The 23,610-nt window shown below is 41.0% G+C and overlaps 1 protein-coding gene across 2 annotated transcripts in view; it reads right to left on the reverse strand.

Moving 5' to 3' along the window:
• Positions 1 to 2,876: 2,876 nt before the first annotated feature.
• Positions 2,877 to 23,610, reverse strand: part of CHCHD3 (coiled-coil-helix-coiled-coil-helix domain containing 3) — a 296,155-nt gene continuing 275,421 nt past the window's right edge. For both annotated transcript variants that reach the window (XM_019030867.3, XM_019030866.3), the window contains 2 exons: positions 14,441 to 14,576; positions 2,877 to 3,653 (listed from right to left, as the gene is read on the reverse strand). In XM_019030867.3, the coding sequence (XP_018886412.1) occupies positions 3,630 to 3,653; positions 14,441 to 14,576 (160 nt within the window). In that variant the 3' untranslated portion in view covers positions 2,877 to 3,629. The remainder of the gene's footprint in view (positions 3,654 to 14,440; positions 14,577 to 23,610) is intronic.

Raw genomic sequence — 23,610 nt, forward strand, 5'->3', positions numbered from 1 at the left:
ACACAAACATAGTTTTCATTTAGAGAATTTACCCAGTTTATAAGAACTGTAAGAATAAGAAATTACTAAATGAGAGGAAGTACTAAATATAGGACTAAAAGATTTAGGAGGCTGGGGAAGAAAAGAAGGGAAGTATCAAAAAACACAAATCATAATGGAAAGGACCCAGAGCAGGCCACTGTACAGTGAGAGACCAGAAGGAGGTGACTTGTCCCCACTGAAAAATGGAGCAGAGCTGGATCAAGAGCCCAGGACTCTGCACTCAGGAGGATGCACTGTGCATTCCGTTGTCACTGCTTCTCTGGAGGGAGGCCGGAGAGGCTGAGAAAAGTGTAAACACACAGAGGAGGTTAGAGGAGGGAATGAAGATGTCAAGGAGAGGAGGAAGCAGAGACTGAGAAAACTTGGGAGAGGAAGACGGGAGGAGGACAGTGAGATATGAATGAGTATCAATGCATTCATTCACAACATTAGCCTTTCAAGAGGATTAACTCTAAACAGACTATTTTTCTAACTCACTTGGTTTGAATCACAGCAAGTTACTGCTGCCCTTTCAATTGTTCAACTGCTAATTCTTTAAAAAAATTATTTCACGAATACGTTGTAACATTATTAACCAGTCAGCATGTTGTACAATAGATCTCTTGAACTATTCCTCCTAATCTAACTGAAATTTTGTTGCTTTAATTCTTAAATCTCAAAAGGGTCATCTCCTACAGCTCACTGAAATGTGGGTTTCTGGCAAAAGCAATTATACCTGCAGGCTGGAAGATAGCAAGTGAAGAACCACACATTCTCCATTTCTCAGCCCGAGAAGTCGAGGACATGTGACTACCTGGTCAGTTCTAAGCTAAATACTGCTAAAAACTGTTGTAGGGAGTCTTGTGGGTTCACCAACTGGCCACAGGCATCTGGCTTTTAGCAGTCTACATTTGCTACTAATCATGATTAGTCAATACTTTTCTAAACTAGTGCATGTTGGCAAGTTTACTGTAATGTTATTGACTTCTCAAAGAGGACTTCATGCTGATTCAACCCAGCTGTGTTCTATAAGTTCCTCAAACATTTGTTTAGTGTGATAACCTCTGATCAGCTTTCAAGACACTTTATTCTTCTTGGCTTCATGAGCTAAGCTACTGTGGCTGAAGGTGCATTCTACTTAAGTGAGAAACTGATTGGAATGTACCACTCCACAGCCTCATATAAATCACAACACTCTTCCCAAGCAGTGGTCTGGAAAGCTACTGTGACCTGGCAGAGCTGTGATGCCATCAGCAGGGAGCTCTCCAAGGATGGAGAGAAAGGCATCATTTCATCCTTTTATTTCCCCAAAGCGCTGGCTTTTGTCTTGCACCTACCATGCTTATCAGAATGATAAATTAATAAGCAATGCTGGGAGGGGCGGCCTGACGAACCAACCCCCCTTCCCCTGGATTTCGCCCACTTTAGACGCTTGACTCTACAGTGCTGCATTTGCCTGCCAGAGGCAAGACTGGCAGCCTGGGATGTGCCAAGCGCTTGGCTCTCAATTGCAAAACAAAACAGTATAGGAGGGAATTTGTGAGTTAGCTGATTTGCAAACACTAGAGCAAGTCGCCATGTAAACATTTGTTTTTGTGTCTCTCAGGTTTTTCCATTTCTCTCAGGCAGCTACCTGGATGCCACCCTGACAGCATCAAAATGTGCTGCTCCTCAAGTTACCAGTGAATCCTTATTCACACTGAAATAAACTCAGCTTCTTTCAGACCATTAAAAAAGAAACCTGAAAGCCCCCCACAAAACAAAACAAAACAAAAAAACCCAAACAAAAAAACCTTCATGAAGCAGTCATCACAGAGGATATCAGTAATTATGGCAGGAGAGCCTCTAGTGTTGCTCAGAATCAATATTAGGCCAGCAGGTGTGTCCCCAAGTGTCTATGAACATGTCACTCGGAGGGAGCCATTGCCTGGGGAACCTGAACGAATAAGCAGCTGCAGTTACACTCACACGTGTTGGCTGAGACTGTTCCATCACAAGTACATCCAACTTTAAATAAAAGGTACTTGGGCATGTGAATACGTTCTATGCCCCCAACGCCAAATGCCAGTTTACTGAATCATCGCACAAGCCAGCATTTACTGGGTCTGACCAAACGTATGCGGTGAGTCAGCATTTGGACTCTTCACTGTAAGCCTAAAAATTAGTTCTTCCATTTGCCCCCTTTTTGCAGTTGAAGAAGTATTGGTTGACTTGGTTGAATTCCACAGCAGAGCCAGAATTTGAACACAGATTAAGAATACAGAACCTGTATTTTGCTAAATTCACTTGCTTCGTAATAAAATAAAAATCCTACATGACAAAAGACACTTAAAGGATATCACAGAGCACTGGTACTCCTATGTCCCAAAAGAACTTTCTCATTTAGCTTCAGTGTGACTACTTATTTCCAACTCACTCAACTCCAGGGTTGAAGCACCAATCATGGTAAAAAAAAAAAAAAGGAGAGTTATAATCAGGAAGTTTTGAAAAATTGGAAAGAGGAAAAAAAAACTAATGGTTGAATTATTTTCTTTAAACGTTTTTTAGTATTGCAGGGTCATAAGGTCCTAACCAAGGTTATCTAATCTAGTTCTTGCCCCAGGCAGGATGACTTAAGTCATCCCAAAGAAAGGAAGGTTCACACAATTTGTAAAGATCTTCCTGAATTCTACCTACCTGATAGGCAAGTTATAAGCATCACTTGCCTGTCGGAGACTCCACGAAATGCTCTGGAGCCTTTGAGAGGAAAGGTACGGCACAAATGCAAATTATTAACAATATAAATCAGCTCAATTCCCGTAAGCATAGCCATCTAACCCAGCCAAAGGAATGTGTGAGGAGCTACAATGCCAGTCTTTGTCAGAAAATATATTTATTATTGATAGTGAGTGAAGTAAAGATGTGAGTATTCACTATAGAGGTTATATCAACCAAGGTTGCCTTCATATTGATAAAAATACCTTATCTCACTTGTAATCATAAACATTATTCCAGTAGAAGAGGTACATTTTCTCTCCTTTTTGTCTTCTTGCCTGTATAATCACCATAATAAGTTATAATGAAATAGCTCTTACATAATCAAAGGAGAAAAGAAAGACAAAACCAACAGCTACAGCCTATAGACAATTCCATCCAGCACTGGTGCCTCCAGATCTGTTTTCTGGCTCTCTCCACCCAGCACTGCTGCCCCCAGATCTATGTTTTCTGGCTCTCTCCTCACCCCACTCCAATTAATTTAGCCCCCAACCCCATCCTACTTTGTTAGGGTGGAGATTCACCAAATGATAGGGCTTGTTCAGAAGAGAAACATTTTATGGTCAGTGGAAGTTGAATAGAAAGTACCAAAAGGTGGAGAGGGCTGCCCTTCTCTTTTAATCATCATAAGAGGGTTTGCTAATACTGAAGAGTGTCCTTTAATGACTGATCTCTGATCAAGGCTTTGGCCCTTCAAATTGCTGCTGTTCAAAACGTGAAATGATTCTGCTGAATCCATTCTTGATGTCTCTCTTTAGTGGTCTTCTCTTCAAATGGGTTGTTTTCTCACTAGGAAAAAAAATGTTCCATCTCTGGAATTAACGTTGATGGTGTTTTGCTCATTCTGAAAGTTTTTATCCTCCCTTCTCAAGCATGCTCTGCAAGAAAAACAGAAAGAGTAAGTTTTACCACCAGGAGAGGACAAAAAATAAATGGCACTAACTAGTATGATTTGTGTTGCTTTTCAAATATCTAATTTTAAAAACACAGAAAACAAGGCATATGCTTCCTGTTCTCAAAATATTGCTCCTTTAGTCAACACCATTGCTTTATCAATATGATCTTTAAATGACCCCTCTCACCACCACATGGGTTGAAAACCCCAACAAGGCCAGGCGCAGTAGCTCACGCCTGTAATCCTAGCACTTTGGGAGGCCAAGGTGGGCAGATCACTTGAGCCCAGAAGCTTGAAATCAGCCTGGGCAACACAATGAAACCCAATCTCTACCAAAAACAAAAACATTAGCTGGGCATGGTGGTGTGTGCCTGTAGTCTCAGTTACTCGAGACGCTGAGGTGGGAGGATCCCTTGAGCCTGGGAGGCAGAGGGTGCAGTGAGCCATGATCATGCCACTGTACTCTAGCCTGGGCAACAGTCTTTGCTGTCTCAAATAGAAAGCAAAAGTGCTCCTGGTAGGGGCATTTGGAAATGTTGGGAGCATGGCTGATGGATGCAGTGACTGGGGGAAAGCTATGGCCAAGGCAGTGCAGGGATCAAACCCCAACTCCAAAGGCTCTGAGAGGGAAACTCTTCATTAGAGAAACACAAGATTCCTTCCCAGAGAGGGAGAATGCAGATGCTCATGTGCTCATGAGGCTGGACAGAGCTACACAGATTGGTACCTATTCCCAGATTGCAGAAATGGTCCCTACATTCTATTTAGTTATTTATTTGGGAGATGAGGATGTAGATAAGAAGAATTCTTAACTATCAGATGAGAACTCTATAACCAGCTGAAATGGGGGTATACTGCCTTCATTTTTAGAGGTCTTTAAGAAGAAAAAAGTGATACTTTCCCCTCTAGTTTTGCAACCACTCAGAGAGGCAAGGTGAGGCCGAGGTTGCCTCTAGTTTATCCATTCCCACCTGCCTCCCGCCAACCCGCACCCTTCCAGCCATCTCTCCATTGAGCTCCTACCAGGTACCACTGCACTCAGTTTAGTGCATTGGGGAAACTAATACATACACCTGTGGAAAATTCAGGAATAATAAAAGGTAATAATTTGCTAATTTTTATTTATTTGCTAAATACATGCTAAAATTTATTGTGTAAACAGCATAACATTTAATAGGAACCAAATAGTATCTGGTAGAAAGTAATTTTTTCCTTCCTTCTGTTTCCCAGTTTCTGTGTCCCCTTCCAGAGATGGTCACAGTTCACAAGAGGAATGGTTCTGCCTGGTGCAGAGGGAAAGCCTGTAGCTGGAGCAAGCAGGGAAGGCTTCTCCAAGGACCTTCCACCATGGAGAGAATCCAGGTGGAGGACTAGGGTGGGACTGGGAGGAGTGAGGGGAGAAAGTGGTGGCCAGGATTCAGCAGGGGAACAAGCCTAGCACACACAGAATCCTGAGGGGAGAGGCCTAGCTGGAAGAAAGGGTACATGCTCAGGACTGACCAAGAGAAAGGGTGGAAAGAGGGCCCAGGACGGACGCCAGGCTGAGACATGTCCTGCTAGCCACAGAAAACATGGAGGAATGCTTTTACATAGGAGAATGGCATTTAGGAATGTTAACCTGACATCCTCAGCGTGATGGATCCAACAGAGGGGAGTCTGCAGGCAGGAAGCCCAAGGAGGAGGCAGATTAGAAACCAGACAAAGGTGGAAACAAGAACTAGAGCTACATGGGAAGAAAAAGGGAGATGGTGACAACCAAGGTATGGGAGGATCCTTGGTGACAAGGACAGTGATGGGGCCACCAAGAGAAACAGGGAAGTCAGTGGGAGCCTGGGAAGGAGGAGGATGACTTAAATTTTGGGTTTGTGAGGCAATTTTGGCTGAAACATACAAATGGAAATGTCTAGAAGGACGCTGTAGGCCCTCCGAGGTCAAAGGTCTCTAGACACAACAATTTAGGGTCAAAAATTTAAAAATGATTGAAATTAAGGGGACAGAACAGAAAGAGTAGAAGTCAAACAAGACGGTGTATTGGGTCATAGGAACAAAGGGTGGATAGATTATCCTAAAGTGTTCATCATTATAGGTTTCTAAGAAGTCTATGTCATAGGGCACAAAAGAACAGATATAAAGGCAGACAAACTTAGACATAACACACATAGTGGTGAGAAAAACAATGATTCTGTCATACAGGAGGTAAATTAGAAAAGCTAGATGCATTTAGGGAAAACAGGAAAAACAAAGTAGGTGCAGTAGAAGATTCTGCTCAGCAGAGAGTTGTCCTGTAAGAACTCATAGTGGAATGTGAGGCACCAGCCCCATGTTCGCTGGGAAAATAACACGCTGAGCACCCACCATGTAAGAGACACCACCTGGCAGTGTCACAGCGTCACAGCATCTCAGCTATGCTCACCTGCTTATGAATTGATCTGTGTGAGTCTCTCCAATTACATAGATGATAAGTTCTATAAATTCTAGATATATAGACAACCTCACTACATCATGCTTTATTAAATACAAAATGGAAGCCAGTATCAAGCAGATCTATACTGAGCCTATCTAACGGAATTCAGTTACTACAGAAAGTGATCTCTTTATAAATGATGCCACTTAGCCATTTGCATTTGGGGGGGTTATAGATTCACTGCTTTCTTCAACACACTGATGGGAGCTTTGAGTTGTCATCTGCCTGGTCAAGATTACATAGCTGTACCCCTCTCTACAATTTTGGGCTTAGGGTTACAAGGATAACCACATGACAATGTACCTCCTTTCAAATATTGCAAAATAATCTGCAGCTGCCACAACTTAAGGAAAGCAACAGTTAAAGAGTGTTTTCACGAGTCTAGAGATTGTTTTTACTATTCTCTCTGCAACCTCAACCAAATATAGATGGGTAATTTTTCAGCCAAATCATATCATGCTAAGAATGTTAGGCTCTCTTTCAGAAAGAGACAAGATGGGGTCTGGCTGGTCTGAGGATGAGCAGGCCAGTCTCACATAAAGACACTAAAAGAAGTAACATTTTAATAACCCCTTTAGCCACATTCACAAAATACCGTTACATGTATTAAAATTCTAATCCTCCAAGATAGCACAGTGGTTCAGCTGATTTGTGGTGACTCCTTGAAGACATGTGGGACCACCACAGAAAAGCACCAGGGCTGATCTATAAACATTTTGTCAAACTGCACTCACTTGCTACCAAAGGGTGGCAGGGGTGGTACAAAACCATCTCAATTCTATCAGGGAAATTAACAAACACAATGGCAGGCTGGATTTTTAAAAAAGATGAATTCATCTGTCAAACATTTTGGGTTATTATTATATTCCAGCTATGCAACAAAACCTGCCCCAACTCAGAACTCAGGGCTTTTGGCTGGAGGGATCCATAGATCTGGTGGGGTCTGTGTTATTCAGCTTTCACCTTATAGGTTCTACTATCTCTGTATTGGTTCCGTAAGTACTGCTGTTGGGCTGAATTTCAACGCTGCATAAATTTAACACTGCATAAATTAACATAGGAAATTCCCTAAAGAATGAGGGAGAAGCTTTGCAAGTTATAAAAAATTGCTTCCTTCATTTAAGGAACTGCTAACACTTAATCTTAATGTGGAGAAAGAAATTCCTTGCTTTTGCTCATCATTCACGTATCTGGGCCTGCAGAAACTCCTTTTATAAACAGCTGGGTAAATCACCAAAAGAAGAGAGTGGTTCAGGCATGAACACTGCTCTTTTCCCAAGTCTTTTTCTCATTCCAGCCACTGAAGAACAACCGGCAGCTCACAAATAAGAACAGCGCCCCTGGAGACCTGAGATTGCGTGTCATTTCCGCTTATTAAAACCTTACTAACCATCCTAACCACTTGCCTCAAATATTTCTGTTAAGCAGTAATCTCATCAACTGATTTTTGAATCACGGCTTTCTTGGAAGGGTTGACTATCATAGCAGCATGCCAGCTACTGGTTGTGTTGATAATTTAAGAGAAATGATGGCAACCCTGGGTTGCTAACCAATCATCATGAAGAGAAGAAAAGCGGTTTGTTTTTTAAGATACCACTCAGGGTGCTTGTCTCTGGATGAGCTTACCCAGTGCCTCACCAAGACTTCAGGCCTCATAAAGCTGGGTAGAGAAGCAGGAAGGTTTACCTAACCAAGGAAAAATGAAACTGGAGATGTGTCCTGGCACAGACCTGGTCTTAAGACACGAGTTTTACTAAGGAGGGTCAGGAAAAGTGGGAGTGGGAGACCCTGGAGCTTCGATGAGGAAAAAGCCAGAATGAGAAGACTGTGCATGAGACAGGAAGGAAAAGTCATCTATAAATTGAATTTATGGGAAGCACAAAGCGAGTTTTGCCTGTGCACCAAGTACTGTTCTTCACTACCTGGAAATCTGATTAGATCACTTATTTTGTTTTCAATATGTGTCTATTCCCCTGCAGCAAGAGCTGTTTGTTCTTTGTTCCTCCTGCTTTGGAGGAAATAGAAGTTAACTTTTTTCTGCCTGGATCTTGTTTTATATCTTCTATGACAAATACTCTGTATAATATTCAAATTAAGTTACAAGTAATTAACTGTTTATACAGCTGGCTACAATAACAGACAAAACACTAACATACTGCAGTTCTAATTGAAGGACGACCACGAGAAAAGAAATACCTATTAAGAAAAATGAAAATCTATTACCATGGTAGTATTTCTTCTATTAAACTCAGATTTAAAAAAAGAGAAAATGTCACGAAGCAACGATTACTCTCAGAAAGTGGTTTAGAAACGGATTCCTATGATGGAAGAGGTTGGGATAGGAAATTTAAAGTTTGGAATTTTGTTTGCTTTGATCTGACTCTAAATTCAAAGGGCTGCCCTACCAAAAAATGGGAAATCTATTATGAAATACCCACGTGTCAGTCACCCTGTGACCAGCATCCCAGCTGGGCAATTAATAAATGTCATCAAGCGATAATGATAAAGCAGCTTTCGAATACAATAAAAACATGCTCCTGGAGGGCTTCCCAGAAAGTTAACCTTCTTGATTATCTTCGTGCTCTCTGAAAGTGGCCACCGTGTACATCGGGGGGACCCTGATGTGGGTCGGGGAGGGAAGCAGGGTGACTGGGAGCAGTAGAACCAAGGGAGGGTCTGGTCACAGCTGTGAGCTAGCCAGGGGACTGGGGTCACCTACTGTTTCAATGGGAGCAAGAGAAGAGGGGAAGGGGATCTCTTTTCAAGGCTTCCATCCGATTCCCACGTCATCTTCCAATTTGTTCTTAAGGCTAAAGATTCATTCCTAGGGTTGGTCTGATGAGACCTCTGCCAGGTAGCTTTGACCTGTAGGGAGTGATAGCTCCCCATCTCCCAAAAGATGGAAAACAAGGACTTGGCAGGACCTCTGAAAGGTCAAAGACCTTTAATGCAATTCAGGCCAATGGGCTCTAAGAGCAATGGTTTTCAAACTTTGGGTACAGAGTCTCCTGGGAAATTTGGTCAAAGTTCAGATGCCCAGGCCTCACCCCAGACCTTCTGAATCAGAATCTCCAGGGATGGGGATTGGGTGGGTACATTTTAAGCAAACCCCTCAGGGGATTCTGATGCTCACCCACATCTGAGATCTGACACGACAGGAAAAATACCCTGGTTTTGAATTTAAGAGTGGGCTGTTTGGTCTGGGTTCTGCCCTTCTACAGATCATTTAAATTCTCTGGAAGCTAATTTTTGCACATGAAAAAAATGAGGTTGGGTTACATGATCTCTAGGGTCCTTTTAGCTCCAACAGCCTATAAGTCTATTAAATCATTTGCATCTAATGTAGAGTTCATCTGAAAACAATGATAACATACAGCTTGCTCTGGCAATAGGTTTTTCTTTCAAGAACCTTGATTTTTAAGCAAAAGCTACTACTATGTTTTCAGGACCCCTTCATACTCAAAATATGTCACAGACTTAGGAGCAGAATCCTAGTCTAATATAAATACAGTTCACTGGGGAGATGAAATTGTCCTTCAGAAGGCGGACAGAAATTGTGCCAGGGCAAATTCCTCCATATGCACTGATCTTGAGGCTTTGACTTAGGAAGCCAACCAAATACTGGAGATGTCAATGACATTTTAGAAATGAGACAACGGGGTGCACTAGCCTTAAGTTGGAGAGCTGTCACATTAGGATCTAGCCTCATTTACTGGGTCCTGACCCCAAGTTCCTCACTGTGGCCAGGTTCCTTTCTGATCTCTCCAAAGATATCAGCAGGAAGCATGTAGGTCTGAGGTGGGGCTGTCTCATTTACAAGACGTCCTTATTGTGAGCTGAACTAACTGTTTGCGTGGCTACTGTCCCACTGCCTGCTTACTGACTGAAACTTCTGCTGTGGTTTGGGGGACCCCTGACAGACTCATCATCTAACTGCAGGTCCCACACTGACCTCTGTCCCTTGGGCATCTCCTGGGGTTGGTCCTTGCCTCTGGTCCCAGTTTGCCCTTGGTTGACAGGCTCTAGGTTCCTGGCTTCCTGCTCTGTTTTCAGAGTCACACTTCCCATGATACTTCACAGGATGAAAGGCATCACGATCCAGGGGAGGCTTACGGCTGGCTGGAGGGAGCCTGCATTTTCTAATGGCCTTTATTAGCCGGCAGGGTACATTCTGCCAGCCAGTGCAGAGACAGCTGTTTTTCACTTCACTGACTTTGGAGAAACTGTGAAACTGTTTCTATTCCCTCCCAGTTCTTTCTGCCACCTTGGCTTTCCCAGGGCTGTCAGGAGTGTGAACCTCAAAGAAAGGGTACGTAGCAGTGGGAGGCCAGGCAGCAGCAGACCAATCAGAAATGCAAGTGTTCTTCTTGAGTGAATGTTTAAGGTGGACAGCAAAATTTAAGAGGCGAAGGCACAAATACTGGAGGTCTCAAAAGGAGAGGTGCTGCTTGTACCAAATAGGCCATGTCTCTTCATCTGAGTGCACCTATGAACAGGCATGCTTATGCACACCATCTTTTGCTCTATATACTTGAAAGCAGAATCAGTCCTAGAATAACAGAGCTAGATGGCCCTCATGGATCACCTGGTTCAAACCTTCAGTTTATCAAAGCAACTGAAGCTCAAGTCACTATAATTAGATTAGGATTGCAGCAGCAGTATTTCCTATAAACCCCACCCTCCCAGTGAACACAAAATGTGCCATAAGGGTCCAGCCAGCTTCTGCATTTTTCTGTCAATAGCAGCAGGGCTGGGAAAAAGCTGAAATGCTTAGACTAGCGACTCCCAATGCAGCCCAATTCAACAAGTAAATAGTAGAGAGGTGGTATGTCCCAGGGAATGGTCCCAGACGTAATGCAGATCTGACAGCAAACCCTTTCGACACCCTTCCCCTTTTTTAAGAAACAGAACTTGGGCACATTTTGGTCTACCCATGAGCAAATACTATTGGCTTCTCATTCCCGCTCCTTTCCATTTCTCCTGTAAGGTAGGTGGTGTGCATAAGCATGCCTGTTCATAGGCGCGCTCAGATGAAGAGACATGACCTATTTGGTACAAGCAGCACCTCTCCTACCTTAGGTAGGTGTAGCAAGATAGAATGGGAACCAGGTATCAAAGGTAAGAAGAGGTAATCCAATCTTGCTGAGCTTGAGAAAGTTATGAGGCTAAGCAGATATGAGAAACAAAATACACAGGACTATGTACCAATCGATGTGCTCCTTCCTTTGTAAATGCTGTATCTCATACAGCCAGCCAGCCGGTAGCTTTTAAGTCTTAGAAATAATAATTAGAGCTATTTAATATCTCTTTACCCTCATGAAGAGCACATAACTTAATACACAAGAAATAATAGCCTAAATGTCTCATGTCAACCCATGAGAAATTGTTGAAGAACAGCTGAAGAAACACTGATATGAGTAAGTGGATAAATAAGCAGAGAGGAAGAGTAAGGCTAAGGAATATCTGGAAATTTTCCTAACAGTAAAACCTATTAGTCTCTAGAACAATGCCCCAGGGAACCCGTGAAAGGCCAATCTTATGAGTTATTTAAAAGTGGAGTGGACTTAGCCATTGGAATTATTCCATGGGGGAAACCCTTGCACTGTGTCGGATATGGACAACACTGCCTAATGGCTTGTTGTCATGTATAGTATTTTCCATGTTTAGCATGTCCAGCTTGTTCTCTGGATTTAACAGGAAATATAAGAAGAAAATGTAAGAAGTCGGCCCATGAGGAACTGCTAAAATAGGCAGTCGGGACCACGTATCTTGCCGGAGTCTCTTAACAGGGGCACAGCTGGGGTCATGAGGTTAGCCTAAATTCACAAGGAGCAAAAGGACAACCTGGTATTGGAGGGAAAGTAACTGCTCATGAAACACTGATAGAAGCTCCTTCTGGCCACTGTGGTGCGATCTTAAAATGGGCCAGTGCCAAGTTGCCCCTTTCATCACGGGCTTCATCAACCCACTCCCCATGTGTGACCTTCAGACTGTCCCCTGCTCATTAGATCTTCCACGTTCTGTGTCCTCCCTTTATCGCTTTCGCTCTCACTTTCCCTTACTGCCTTATTTCTGCATTAGTGGATGATGGATGGATGCCCCTTCACAAACTTACCCACTCAAAAACCAAATGCCACTTATGTATTTTGAAATTTTTTGTTTTTATGGCAAGGTACATCTTGGTCTAGCTGTTAAATTCACTGTTGTGACTTCCCTGAGTTTCAATGCTTTCAACCGGAAAATGGTGAAAATAAAACCATCTCTATTTACATCTCAGGTTGTCATAAAAAAACAAGTAAAAGAATGGATGTGAAATGACCTTGTAATCCTAACTACTGCCGAAATGTAAGGTGGTGCAGCTTCTTGGTTCTCGTCCATTTCAATGTTGCCCATCTCAGGAAAAAAGGTTTGAGGGCTTCTATCTTTTTATTATTAACTTGTATTATACACCTCCTAATAACTGAATATAAGAGCCACAAAAACAATAGATACTCCAAACATACTAGCTGAACATAAAAGATTGGAGAGTGAGGGGGAAAAAAGAGGGTCTCTTTTGAAATCATTAATAATAATTTGATGCTTTTGGCTGACCTGTTTAGTAAATTTCAGCACAATAATGCAACTGAGGAAAGAAGGGGAAAAATAAGATTTACTGAATACTTGATATAAAGGTAATCCTCACAACATCACCCCAATTTACAAATGAGAAAACTCAAGCCCCAAGGTCACAGAGCTGGTAAAAGGACAGGGTACAAACTCAGGTCTGCCAGATTCAAACTCGCTATCGCGCCATGTGGCGTATTTGCTTTTGTCACAAGTTAACTTTGCTTTATCCTATAAATATATACCATTGATGTCACAAGACTATACGTAGATAATTCAACACAACCCAGACAGGCAGGATGGGGTCAGCACTCCCAATGCCCCTGCAGCTGCCACTGTGGTAATGTTACAAATCACATGGTACAAACAGGCACGTATGTTAGAGACCAGCACTGAAACATACACTTTGTCACAACCACTCTTTTCCACTGACCACCACCTCAATAAGGCACTATTATCAAGTTAGAAAAATCCATGAATCAACCTACAAGTCTCAAGTCCTTCAGTTCATATTCATATTGAAGGCTGGGGTTTATTAACAGCATATCAGAAGCTGTTTTCGACAAATAAAATGTACTAACTTAACATTAGCAACATTACCTGTACCAAAGACCTTTAATGAAAAGGATCCCTGGCATACTACTAAGAGTTATACAAGTGCAGCTACAAGCAAGAAACAGAAAAAAGCTGCCAGCCACTAGGCTTTTGAGGACAACATAGGCTTTTAATAAATCTTGATTATATTCTTTCCACTAATGTTACTGTTATTTTCCAGCTATCCAGACAATACTAACCCTCCTGTCGGATATTTGTAGAGTATAAAAATTTTACACCAAGTGATATTATTATAACTACAGCAAATTAGACTGCAGAAAGGCATGCTGTGTAACTTAAACACTAGATTTAGTTGGGTTAGAAGGTCAAATCTATGGAGTTTGTCAGCAGAAGGAATCAACGTTTCCAACAATTTCCGCCTCTCAGAACAACCACATCCAACTGTTAAATTGGTTAAATGATAGGCAATTATGTGACCTGCCAGAATTGATAATTTGCTTCAGGGTTTATCATTAGCTTTCTAAAGTACATAAATTAGAGAAAATGCACATCCTGTGAACATCATATTATTCTGATATGAAGGGTCAAGAGAAGAATATGGCTATGGTCTACAAAAGCAGTGGAAATTCTTTTTAAAATGCTATCTCTGGTTTCCCTTTCCCTGTCCAACTAAGTGAACTCTATCAACTGGTGGAAGCGTTGGACAGTGACTGAACGGTGGTGTTTTGTTTTTTTTTTTTAACCTGGCCTTCTGCCCGACTACCTACTGCTTATGGGCCCAAAGGTGCCAGCTCTTAATCTGTATCCTCTTCGCTAGCTCTAAATATTGGCCTAAAAGTATGAGGAATGACCTTGGGAACATTATTATTAGAAGACAAAAGTTCAGGGCAAGTGGAAAAAAGTATAATTGTAGTAGAATCCTTTTTTCTGCAAGTAAATGAGTTGTACACAAGGAAGATATGGGCTCTTTGACAATGATCGGACAGAAGTTATGCCCTAATCAACTCATTACAGTAATTCTTGATGAAGATGACTAGGGCTTAGAAAGCTTTTTCACACACAGTGGCCCATTTAGTCCTTACCACTGCCCCAGGTCATCCAGTTTTCAATTTGCCCAGTGCCCCCAGTGGCCTGGCTGGCACACCTACCTGTTTGGCATGATTGACACAGTGCATATACTGGGTGGCCAGAGCGGAGCATTTGAGGGTCTGGTGGGTGTTCTCACGGTAACACTGAAGAATTTTGGCCTGCAGATCAGCACAGACTGGATGAGACTCATATCGCCTGAAAACAAACACAGGGACCGCTGAGACCAATGGTCTTCATTCAGAATAAAAATCAAGGTTAAAGAACACATAAAACGCACAGTAAGACACAGATGTTGCAAATGTAGAAAAAGGTTTAAGAGAAAGAATTTTCCTTAAACTTTAAAGATAGCTAAATTTTTCCCATGATAAAAATGACAAAGGGTAAATAAATTCTAAGAAATTAGTTCCACTAATTGACACTACTGTGAGTTAGTCTGGACAATATAACCGTCCCTTCCAAACTGAAACCATATCAACATGCCAGAAACTTGGAAGCCCTAAGTTCTCTCTTCCATTCCCATATCCACTTGGTCACAAAGTTGGAGATCCCTACGGCCTGGTCCTCCTGCTCCACACTCACTGTCGTTACATTGCTTCCAAGTGAGCCACATCCTGGATTCAAGAAACAACCTCCCAGCTGGTCTCTCAACTTTGACACCCTCTACTCCTACCTGCACGCACCTTCCAGAGGGTTCTTTCCCATAGGAAATCGAAGATGGTCTCTTTTCCCAGCACTTTCTACACAAAATACAAGGCCAGCCGGCTGGTCCTTCTTGACCAGGTTCCTGCCTACTCTGTTGCCTTCACCCCCCAACCCTGCACACAGCTGAAGCCTGGACAAACCCAATTCAGGGTTTCGTTCTTACACTTCTCTTCACGTCTAAGCTCATGCTGCTCTTGCTTCTGGAAATGCTCTATGCCCAAACTCCCACCTATGCCTCTATATCTGGAAAAAACCTACTCATCCTTTGATACTTCACTCAAGTGTCAGCTTTCATTAGCTCTCCACCCCTCAACCCTGGTACAGTCTATCATTCCCTTTATGGTGACCCCATTGGTCCCGTATTCACTTTTCTTGCCATGCACGTGACACTGACTACACCATAGTCTAATACAATTTAGCAACCTACATTTACTAGAATGTAAATTCCAAGGACTGTGACTTATTTTCTTTGTTACCTCAGCTATTAGACATTGGAACCCTACAGAAGTCATGTAATACATTTACTGAATGAATACAAATCGGTGCAAAGAAAACATTTTAAAGTCCCCTGGGTTAAAATTTTGCTACTTATACTTACAAATCTCAGATTTTAGTCAGATTGCTTCTGTGAATATGTGAGACCAAATGTAAATGTTTCCAAAAACCTTATAATATATGCTTGAAAAATGACAATAAACCAAATGAGTTATACGAATGAAGGTAAAATATTCTTATTAATACGGCAGGGAAGTTTGGACTGCAAGGACTAAATACATACAGAGAAAAAAACACAATATTACTACTTTTAATCTTGAAATTCGTGTTTTTTCAAATTAGTCTTAATACAAGACGCTTCCAGTCTTATCACTTCTATTTTTGAAATTTAAATTTGTTATTTCCATAGTAATCTTGAAATCACATTATTTTAAATTTAATGGGTTCAAACAAAACCCCTAGAGAACACAGGGGGAATATTTCTCATCAATAAGGAAACCCCTGGGTGACGATTTGTCTCATTATTTTTATCCAGTACACTAAGCTAATATATATTTTGCTAGAATAGAAATGCAAAGCATGTTGGTGGTTCCCTGACTTCCTACTACCCTCTAAAGAACACAGACATACAGAGAAAAAAAAATGTTTCAACAATTTTTCTATAACATCACTTTTACTTTTTCATTCATTACCTTACTGCTTTGTCAAATACCTAAGAACAGAATTAAACAGAATCCCAGGAGTTACCATGCTTTAAGATTTCAAACTTCAGATGCCTGTGAATTTTTCTGGACACAGATTTCCCTAATCCTTTACCACGAACATCAGGATTTAAAAGGAATCAGCCGTGCTTCAAAGAGTATAGGCACAGATACCACTAAGTGACTAATTATAGCAAGACCTGCATCTAGATAAATATCGAATAAAATATGATTAAGCGTCAGATCAGCTGAACCTAGCAAATACATGACTAATGACTAATAGCTCATAAGAAAGCAGGGTTACATTCTATCCTAGTGTTGACAACTGATCGTGTCTCCAATGTGTCTCAGATTTAAAAGCAGGGGGAAGGAGGTGAGGAGGGAAGGCTAGAACAACCCTGACCAGATATGCAGCCCTTCCTCATTAACATACGGGAAAAGACTGTAAAAATGAGCATCCACACACTGCACGTCATAAAGAAGACAGTGTATTTTTTCCTTTAAAAAGTCTACTCACGATGGGATAATTCACCTCATGTTATGGACTCCTTAGAAAGAGGTAGTTTAAGTTGTAGATAAGCATGTATCCTGGGTTGAGCTATTAGTCATGCAAGTTAAAGTCCGTGAGTTATTTATGATTTGAAATGTGTCAAAATATACTTTTATCACCACGAATCAATACTACTCACTTCCAGGGCTCTTGATTTCCTGTTTGGTGATCTGTTCTCTATGTGTGTGTGTGTGTGTGTGTGTGTGTGTGTGTGTGTGTGTGTGTGTGTGTGTGTGTGTGTGTGTGTGTGTGTGTGTGTGTAGTCATCCTCTGAAATTCTTTTTGTACACACTTCAATCTGTATTAATGATTTGATGGTAGAAAGAGGGGAAGAGGAATGGAAATCAGCATAATTGTCCTCCAGCTCCTGGAGTAGACTCTGGGACATTTTCTTGGATTAATCTGTAAGGGTAAAGGTTTGCCTCTGTATTGATCTGTAAAGCTTGTTATACTGCCCTAATGCACTGTTTTCACTTTGGGAAAATGCTAAATGAGATTGCTGTCTAACATTAGAAGGCCATAAAACACAAGCCATGGCACCTTCCATTCAGGATAAAGGTTTCAAAAACATTTCCAATATGCATTATGGTAAACCCTCCATATAATCATAGAGTCAGCAATTGACTTTTATTGACTGCTTTCATTCCTGCTGATGGAAAAAGCCCCTATTAGGCAAAAATAATGAAAGGCAGACTTTCAAGATACCTAGGAAGGAAAATTAAGTCTGAGCAGCAAAGGACGATTAGACAAGTTAATTTCTTTGTATGTAAGGAAGAGGCAAAGAAATGGTGAATGACAATGGTAAAAGAAGGATGAAATATAGATTTGGAAAACTTAAAACACTAATAAAGAAGTGGGAAGATCTAATAGTTACTCAAAAACATGTTTAGCAAGAGAAATCGGTGGAATAGAGTCAACCTTTGAAAATATACATGTAACAAAAACAAGAAAAAAAATCCAGTTTTGTGGTCACCTGAAATTACTGGGAACCTTTCATGGATCCTACCATATGTATGCACATCTCTTTTCTTTTCTTTCTTATACTCTTTTACTCTGCTCTTCCCTTTCTCTCCCCTCATCTCCACAAGCACTAGCAGCCCGCTCTCCCTTTGGCCCTCCCTACCCCACACAGTGGCACCAAAGGCCCAAGGAGTTGCTGACAGTACCAAAGGTAGAACTGGAGTCCCAAAGATTAGACCCCAGAACAAAATCAAAAGAAGCACTTCTGGTAGATATTCTGTAGCCTGTCACCAGTAAAACATTCTTTGGCTAATGTTTAATGTTAATATTCACTTAAAAGGCATCTAAAAAAATATATATCCAAGTATTTTTTCTCCTTATACTAACAGGTCTATTGTAGAAACTTTGGAAAAAGAAAATAATAAAGATACACATTTAGGCTGTTTCTAATTTTTCACTGCTTAAAAAACATGGTGAAGGACATAAATTATTAACTACCATTTCTGATTATTACCTTAGGAGACTTTCCTGTAAGTTAAATTAACTGATCAAAGAGAAATGAAAACAGTTTTAGCAAAAACAAAGCCAAGGGAGTATTCAGAAGTCCCCTCTTAAGACTATAACACAGTTAGACTTGGTTATCTGTTTTAAAACTATCTGTTGGTTCCACTGCTGCCTCCATTTTCAAGTCTCAGAACCTTCTTTGATGTGGGTCTGAGCTTTACATTTCAAGAAAACTACTTACCCATCTTTTTAGTTCTGCTAATATTAATGGTAAGGATAATAAGGTAACTTCAGAGAAGGAAAAAATGTGGAGATAACACTCCTCACACCACTCTCCACTCAGAAGGCTAAAAAAATCATGTAATGACAATCAGTTAGCAGCCACAACTCCCAAGGCTCTAGAGGACACTGAAGTCACTCATTACGAGTCTAGGCATGCAAAGAAAGGATCCTTTCCCTGTACCTGAACCAGAAGTATGCTGAGAGAGTTCTACAGATACTATGATGAAATACCACAGAGAGGGAGAAGAGAGGGAACAAGAAGGAAAGAAGGAGGGAGAGAGAAAATGAAGATGAGAATGGCTGGTGTTAAAAGGAGAATTCTATTTTTTTTTAAACAGGTTCTGATAATGCATCCTTCATGGGATCAGGTGGTCTCATAAAACCATACTTTACACTAAAAGCAGACACACAACACAGTCAGGGAATCAAATCTTTAGGTCTAATTCCTGTAGCACAATGCAAAAACTTTAATTTTTTCTCTACCAACTTTTCATTAGCTGTTAAACCCAGTGATCAGGATTTCTGTTTTTCTTTTAAAACACAAAACTAAAGCTACTAGGCACATTGCCAATATTTAAAAATATGTAATCATTCACTTTTGTTTCTCTCATCACTTATAATTAATCTATCGTAAAATGCAATATGAAGGAAGAAAATATTTATCTGAAATGTACTATATTAACTTTTTATTTTTAATTTTACCTTAAATCTAAATATCCTAATACTTGTTTTCAGAGTAAAATGTAAATAGTCTCTAATTATGCAAGATCTGAAAAATTCAATTTTAAGCTTTTCTGACATTCTTAATAACTGCTAACCATTTTATTAATGATATTTCCATTTGAGCTGTAATCAAATTTCCACAATTACACTTCAGAAGTCCCTCTCTAAAGTGGTCCAAACAGCTCCAAAAGCTGCCTACTTTGTTTCCATTTGTTTTCATATACAATTTGAGATGCAATTTCTTTTGATTACTAACATGATGAATGTTAACTAATATGTTTTCTACCATCACAACACAAAATGCCAAGCAGCCTCCACTGTTACCAGAGAAAGGAATGCCGACCTGGACATCACCTAGCTCAGCACTTAGCTCAATGAACCAGTCACACTGAGAGCAGACTATGACCTGTAATGAGGGCCATACTATTTAATCAAATAGCTACAGCTTGGGCTTTAAAAGAAAAGGTTAGCTTTGGCTAGCTAGAAAACAGAGCATATAAAATTCTATCCTGTAAACCCAAGGTATGAAAGAATAGTATCTATCTGAAAATACTTTAAGACTTAACATTTTAATTTTAATCCACTGTTGACTTTGGAAAAAGATGTCAGGTTCACAATTCCACAGTCGGATCTACGGGGGGAACGCGACCTGGAGGGCAGGAGGGGAAAGCACTGCCAGCCTTCCACTCCAGTGTTTGGACCCTGAGTAAAAGCCCTAAACCCAGGAAAATCCAAAAGAGAGGACCTCTGGCCACCTATCCCTGCTAAAATGAGCAACACAGTACTCTATATACACAGATACACAGTTCTTATGCCAATAGGGCCTCATACACCCTAAACAGATGGGTACAAACATACCAAAATGTAAGGTGAGCAAACAACTTTTCAATTTTGCAATATGTTTTTCTTATTCAATAATATTGGGTCCTTGGAAATGATGGTGGGCAGGGTGGAAAAACCTAGGAGAGCAGGACTCTAACAACATGTGGCCACGTGACAGCTGGTAGGGGTTGGTGGCTTCTCTGTGGTGCTCAGGGGAGAGTAACACACCCTGACACGATGGGACTCCCCTGCTGCCTGGTTTCTTCTCAAGCCACAGCTCTCATTCTACCCTTCACAGAAAACCCTCTTGGGATCTTGCCAGCTGCACCAAACCCTGAGCTGGATCCCACTGTATGGGCTCACCCAGCACAACTGAAGAGCTGGAGAGTTCCTATTCCTCATTAGGGGTCTGAACTTAGGAAAATGGGTCTCCAAAGAATGAGGGTCCCCAGTTTTGTTTAGTTGTTTAACAGGTGGAAGGATTTGGGAAGTCAGACATTTGGTATGAGGTGGAAGAAACAAGCCATTGGCTAATTTTTACTTTCCACCATATCTTGGTGTTCTTGACTTGTATTTGGGCTACATATCGCTAAAAAGGGAGATAAAATTTTTACTTAATTCTTACTTAAAAGATACCAGGACTAAGAGGCAATAATTGTACAGAGTTTGGTGACTCAACATAACTGATGGCAACATGAACTCAATCTGGGAGAACCCCAAATAAACTTCCAGATCACATATAATTTAGAACAACCATGTACTCATGGGATGCTATTTTCTCAAGCCTACAAAGTCTTCTCAACAGGCAAAATTCTACAGCTAACAAATTGCGCTTTCGTCTGGGTGGGAAGCCTTTATTCAGAGAGCTATAAGCCATCCCTCCCTCCCTTTCTTTCTTTTTTTTTTTTTTTTTGAGACGGAGTCTCGCTCTGTCACCCAGGCTGGACCTTTCTTTCTTAACAATGTTTGAAATATTGTTATTGCTTAATAAATGTCAAATAATAATGCTGTAATAAAAACAAGCAATAGTGGGTTAACAATGCAGTTTTTTAGCAGCAGTTATATAAAGTATTCTGGGTAGAACTACCTCCTAGCATGCACATAGTGGGAACAGAATAAAACCACAGCCCACAGAAGTAGCCCTTGGTTATAAGAATTGCAAATTTGAAGATTATTCTCTTTGTCCTTTCAAAAGATCCACAGGTATTGGAATGAAACTGTTAAATCCGAATCTCCAAAGGATATATCAATGTGTGAATGAGACCAAGTAATCTTAACACAGATCAAACTTTTTATTTGAATATCTCAATTAGGTTTCAGGGTCAAGAAAAGCATTGTTATTATTACTATTATTAAATAAAGGCATGGCATTTACTCTCTCCGACTTCGTAAAACAACTGTTTAATTACATAACAGAAATATGTTCATCATGAGCCATATACAATGCATCAATCATATATTTTTCCTTAAATAACTATTTTCTTAAATATCTATATAATGTATTCTACTTATGCTGATACCCTCGAGGCTTTGTGAGTTATTTCCAATCCCTCATGATGCTACTTTGGAATGTTCATCAAAATTGGTCTTAGGATTAAAAACATGAGGGTTGGTTGGTTCATTTATTCCTTTATCTACTCAGTCACTCCCAAAACAGAAGGAAGACAGGAGGAACTGGGATAAGTTGAGGAAAGCAGAAAGATATTAGGAAGCAAAATAATCTATTGGAACTAGAGGAGAAAGGGAAGGAATCCACTCTTCCCGGTGGTGGGTTGCTGTGCCCAGCCAGTCCCTCTGTTTTTTCTCCACCTGCACAAATCTGGCAGGTGGAGAAAAAACAGAGGGATTGGCTGGGCACAGCAACCCACCCACTGGGAATGACGAGGGAGAGAAATGGGGAGTTCAAGGCTGGGAACTAAAGCAAACTATGACATCTGTCTTCGAAGATAACTTTAATTTCAGGTTCTTGAAGGGGTGGTACTCCCTTTATCACCCATTTTTCCTGCAGAAAACCTCATGTTTAGAAGGTGGATAACTGGAAATGGCCAACACGGGAGTCCCCAATGTAGCCAAGGGACAGGGCACCAGGCCTGGCAATCTACAAGGTTTTTCTGACAAAGGATACTAACAATCAACCTAAGACTTAATGAGAAAACTGAAGGGAACATCAAACATACCCTCACAGAAATAATCCTTCCCTGTTTGGAGAAATACATACTTCATGGACCTTCTTATATCACTTTCCTCAATCTATTATAATAGCTTACAATCACAGACTCTTGCTGTTGGGTAGTATGCAAGCAGCGTTCTGTGCAGAAATATAAGTGGGCACACATTCATGTGGAGCTTCTATTTTTAGGTGATTATAATTTTTCACAAAGAATTGCCCTTTGGGATGAATTTTATATGCTCCTTCTCAGCTGAGGGGTGACTCGGGTGGTGCGAAGTTTGGTGAAATTTCATTTGAGTCGTCCATGCATAAAAATACATTCCAGTACCCCTACCTCTTCCCTGCCGTGATCAAATTTAAGAGAGTGCTTTTAATACCAAGAGAAGTCAAGAACAGTTTAATTTTAAAAATTTCAAAACTGTCACATATCTCAATGAGGACTGTGGCACATTCTAAAAAACTAGGTTAAGACCAAAATTTAAGTCTGTGGTGAGAGAGCGTGTTACATTACTTTACGTGATACACTTTTTTCTACTACATTTTAAAAGCAAGATCCAAATACCAGATACACACTGGAAGGACTGTGTCTGGCTCCCTTAACTGAAAGAATTGCAAATGTATTTATTTTAGGGACAAGTGAAGAAAAAAAATTATCCATATTGATTTGCCCTTTAAGTGTCAGAGTGCTAAAAATGAAGAGTGGCGGGAGCAGCAGTGGGAGGAGGGGTAGAGTCAAGCCTTTTGTCTGTTTTCCATCCCTATCGGTTACTTGAAGAGGAGAATGCTTAGGCACTGCCACTGGAAGAGGGAAATCCCAAAATGGGGCCAATAGGCCATGCTGCCAAACTTCCTTGGATGCAGTGCTGTGAGGCAGAAAGAATGTCATGTGGACATCAGAGCTGTGCCACTGTGTACAGACTAGGAAGGGGGAGTAAAGGATGTGCAGGAACAAAGGGGAGGGGAGAGAATACTAAATACTCCCCCAAGAAACTTATTTACTGGGGGAGAAACATACACACTCATAAAGGTCACAAGTAACACAAGGCAACCGAAGTGTCAAGGAAACAGTACAGGCAGTATACGCTACAGCTGTTCTGAGGGCATAACCATTCTATTGTGCGTGGACAGTGTGGGGGAAGGGGTAGTCTGGGGGGGTTCCAAGGAAGAGAGGAGATGGGACTTTAAAAAGCCCACAGAGTGAAAGGCAGGACTGTAAGAGTCAGAGGGCATTTGAGAGGATCTAGGTGAGCTGAGGTCCAGGCTCAATCGAGTCTGGCATATTCAGGGGACTCAGGTTGTAGTAGAGGGTTGGAAGGGTTG

Source organism: Gorilla gorilla, chromosome 6, assembly GCF_029281585.2.
Source record: "Gorilla gorilla gorilla isolate KB3781 chromosome 6, NHGRI_mGorGor1-v2.1_pri, whole genome shotgun sequence".
NCBI classification, from domain to species: domain Eukaryota; kingdom Metazoa; phylum Chordata; class Mammalia; order Primates; family Hominidae; genus Gorilla; species Gorilla gorilla.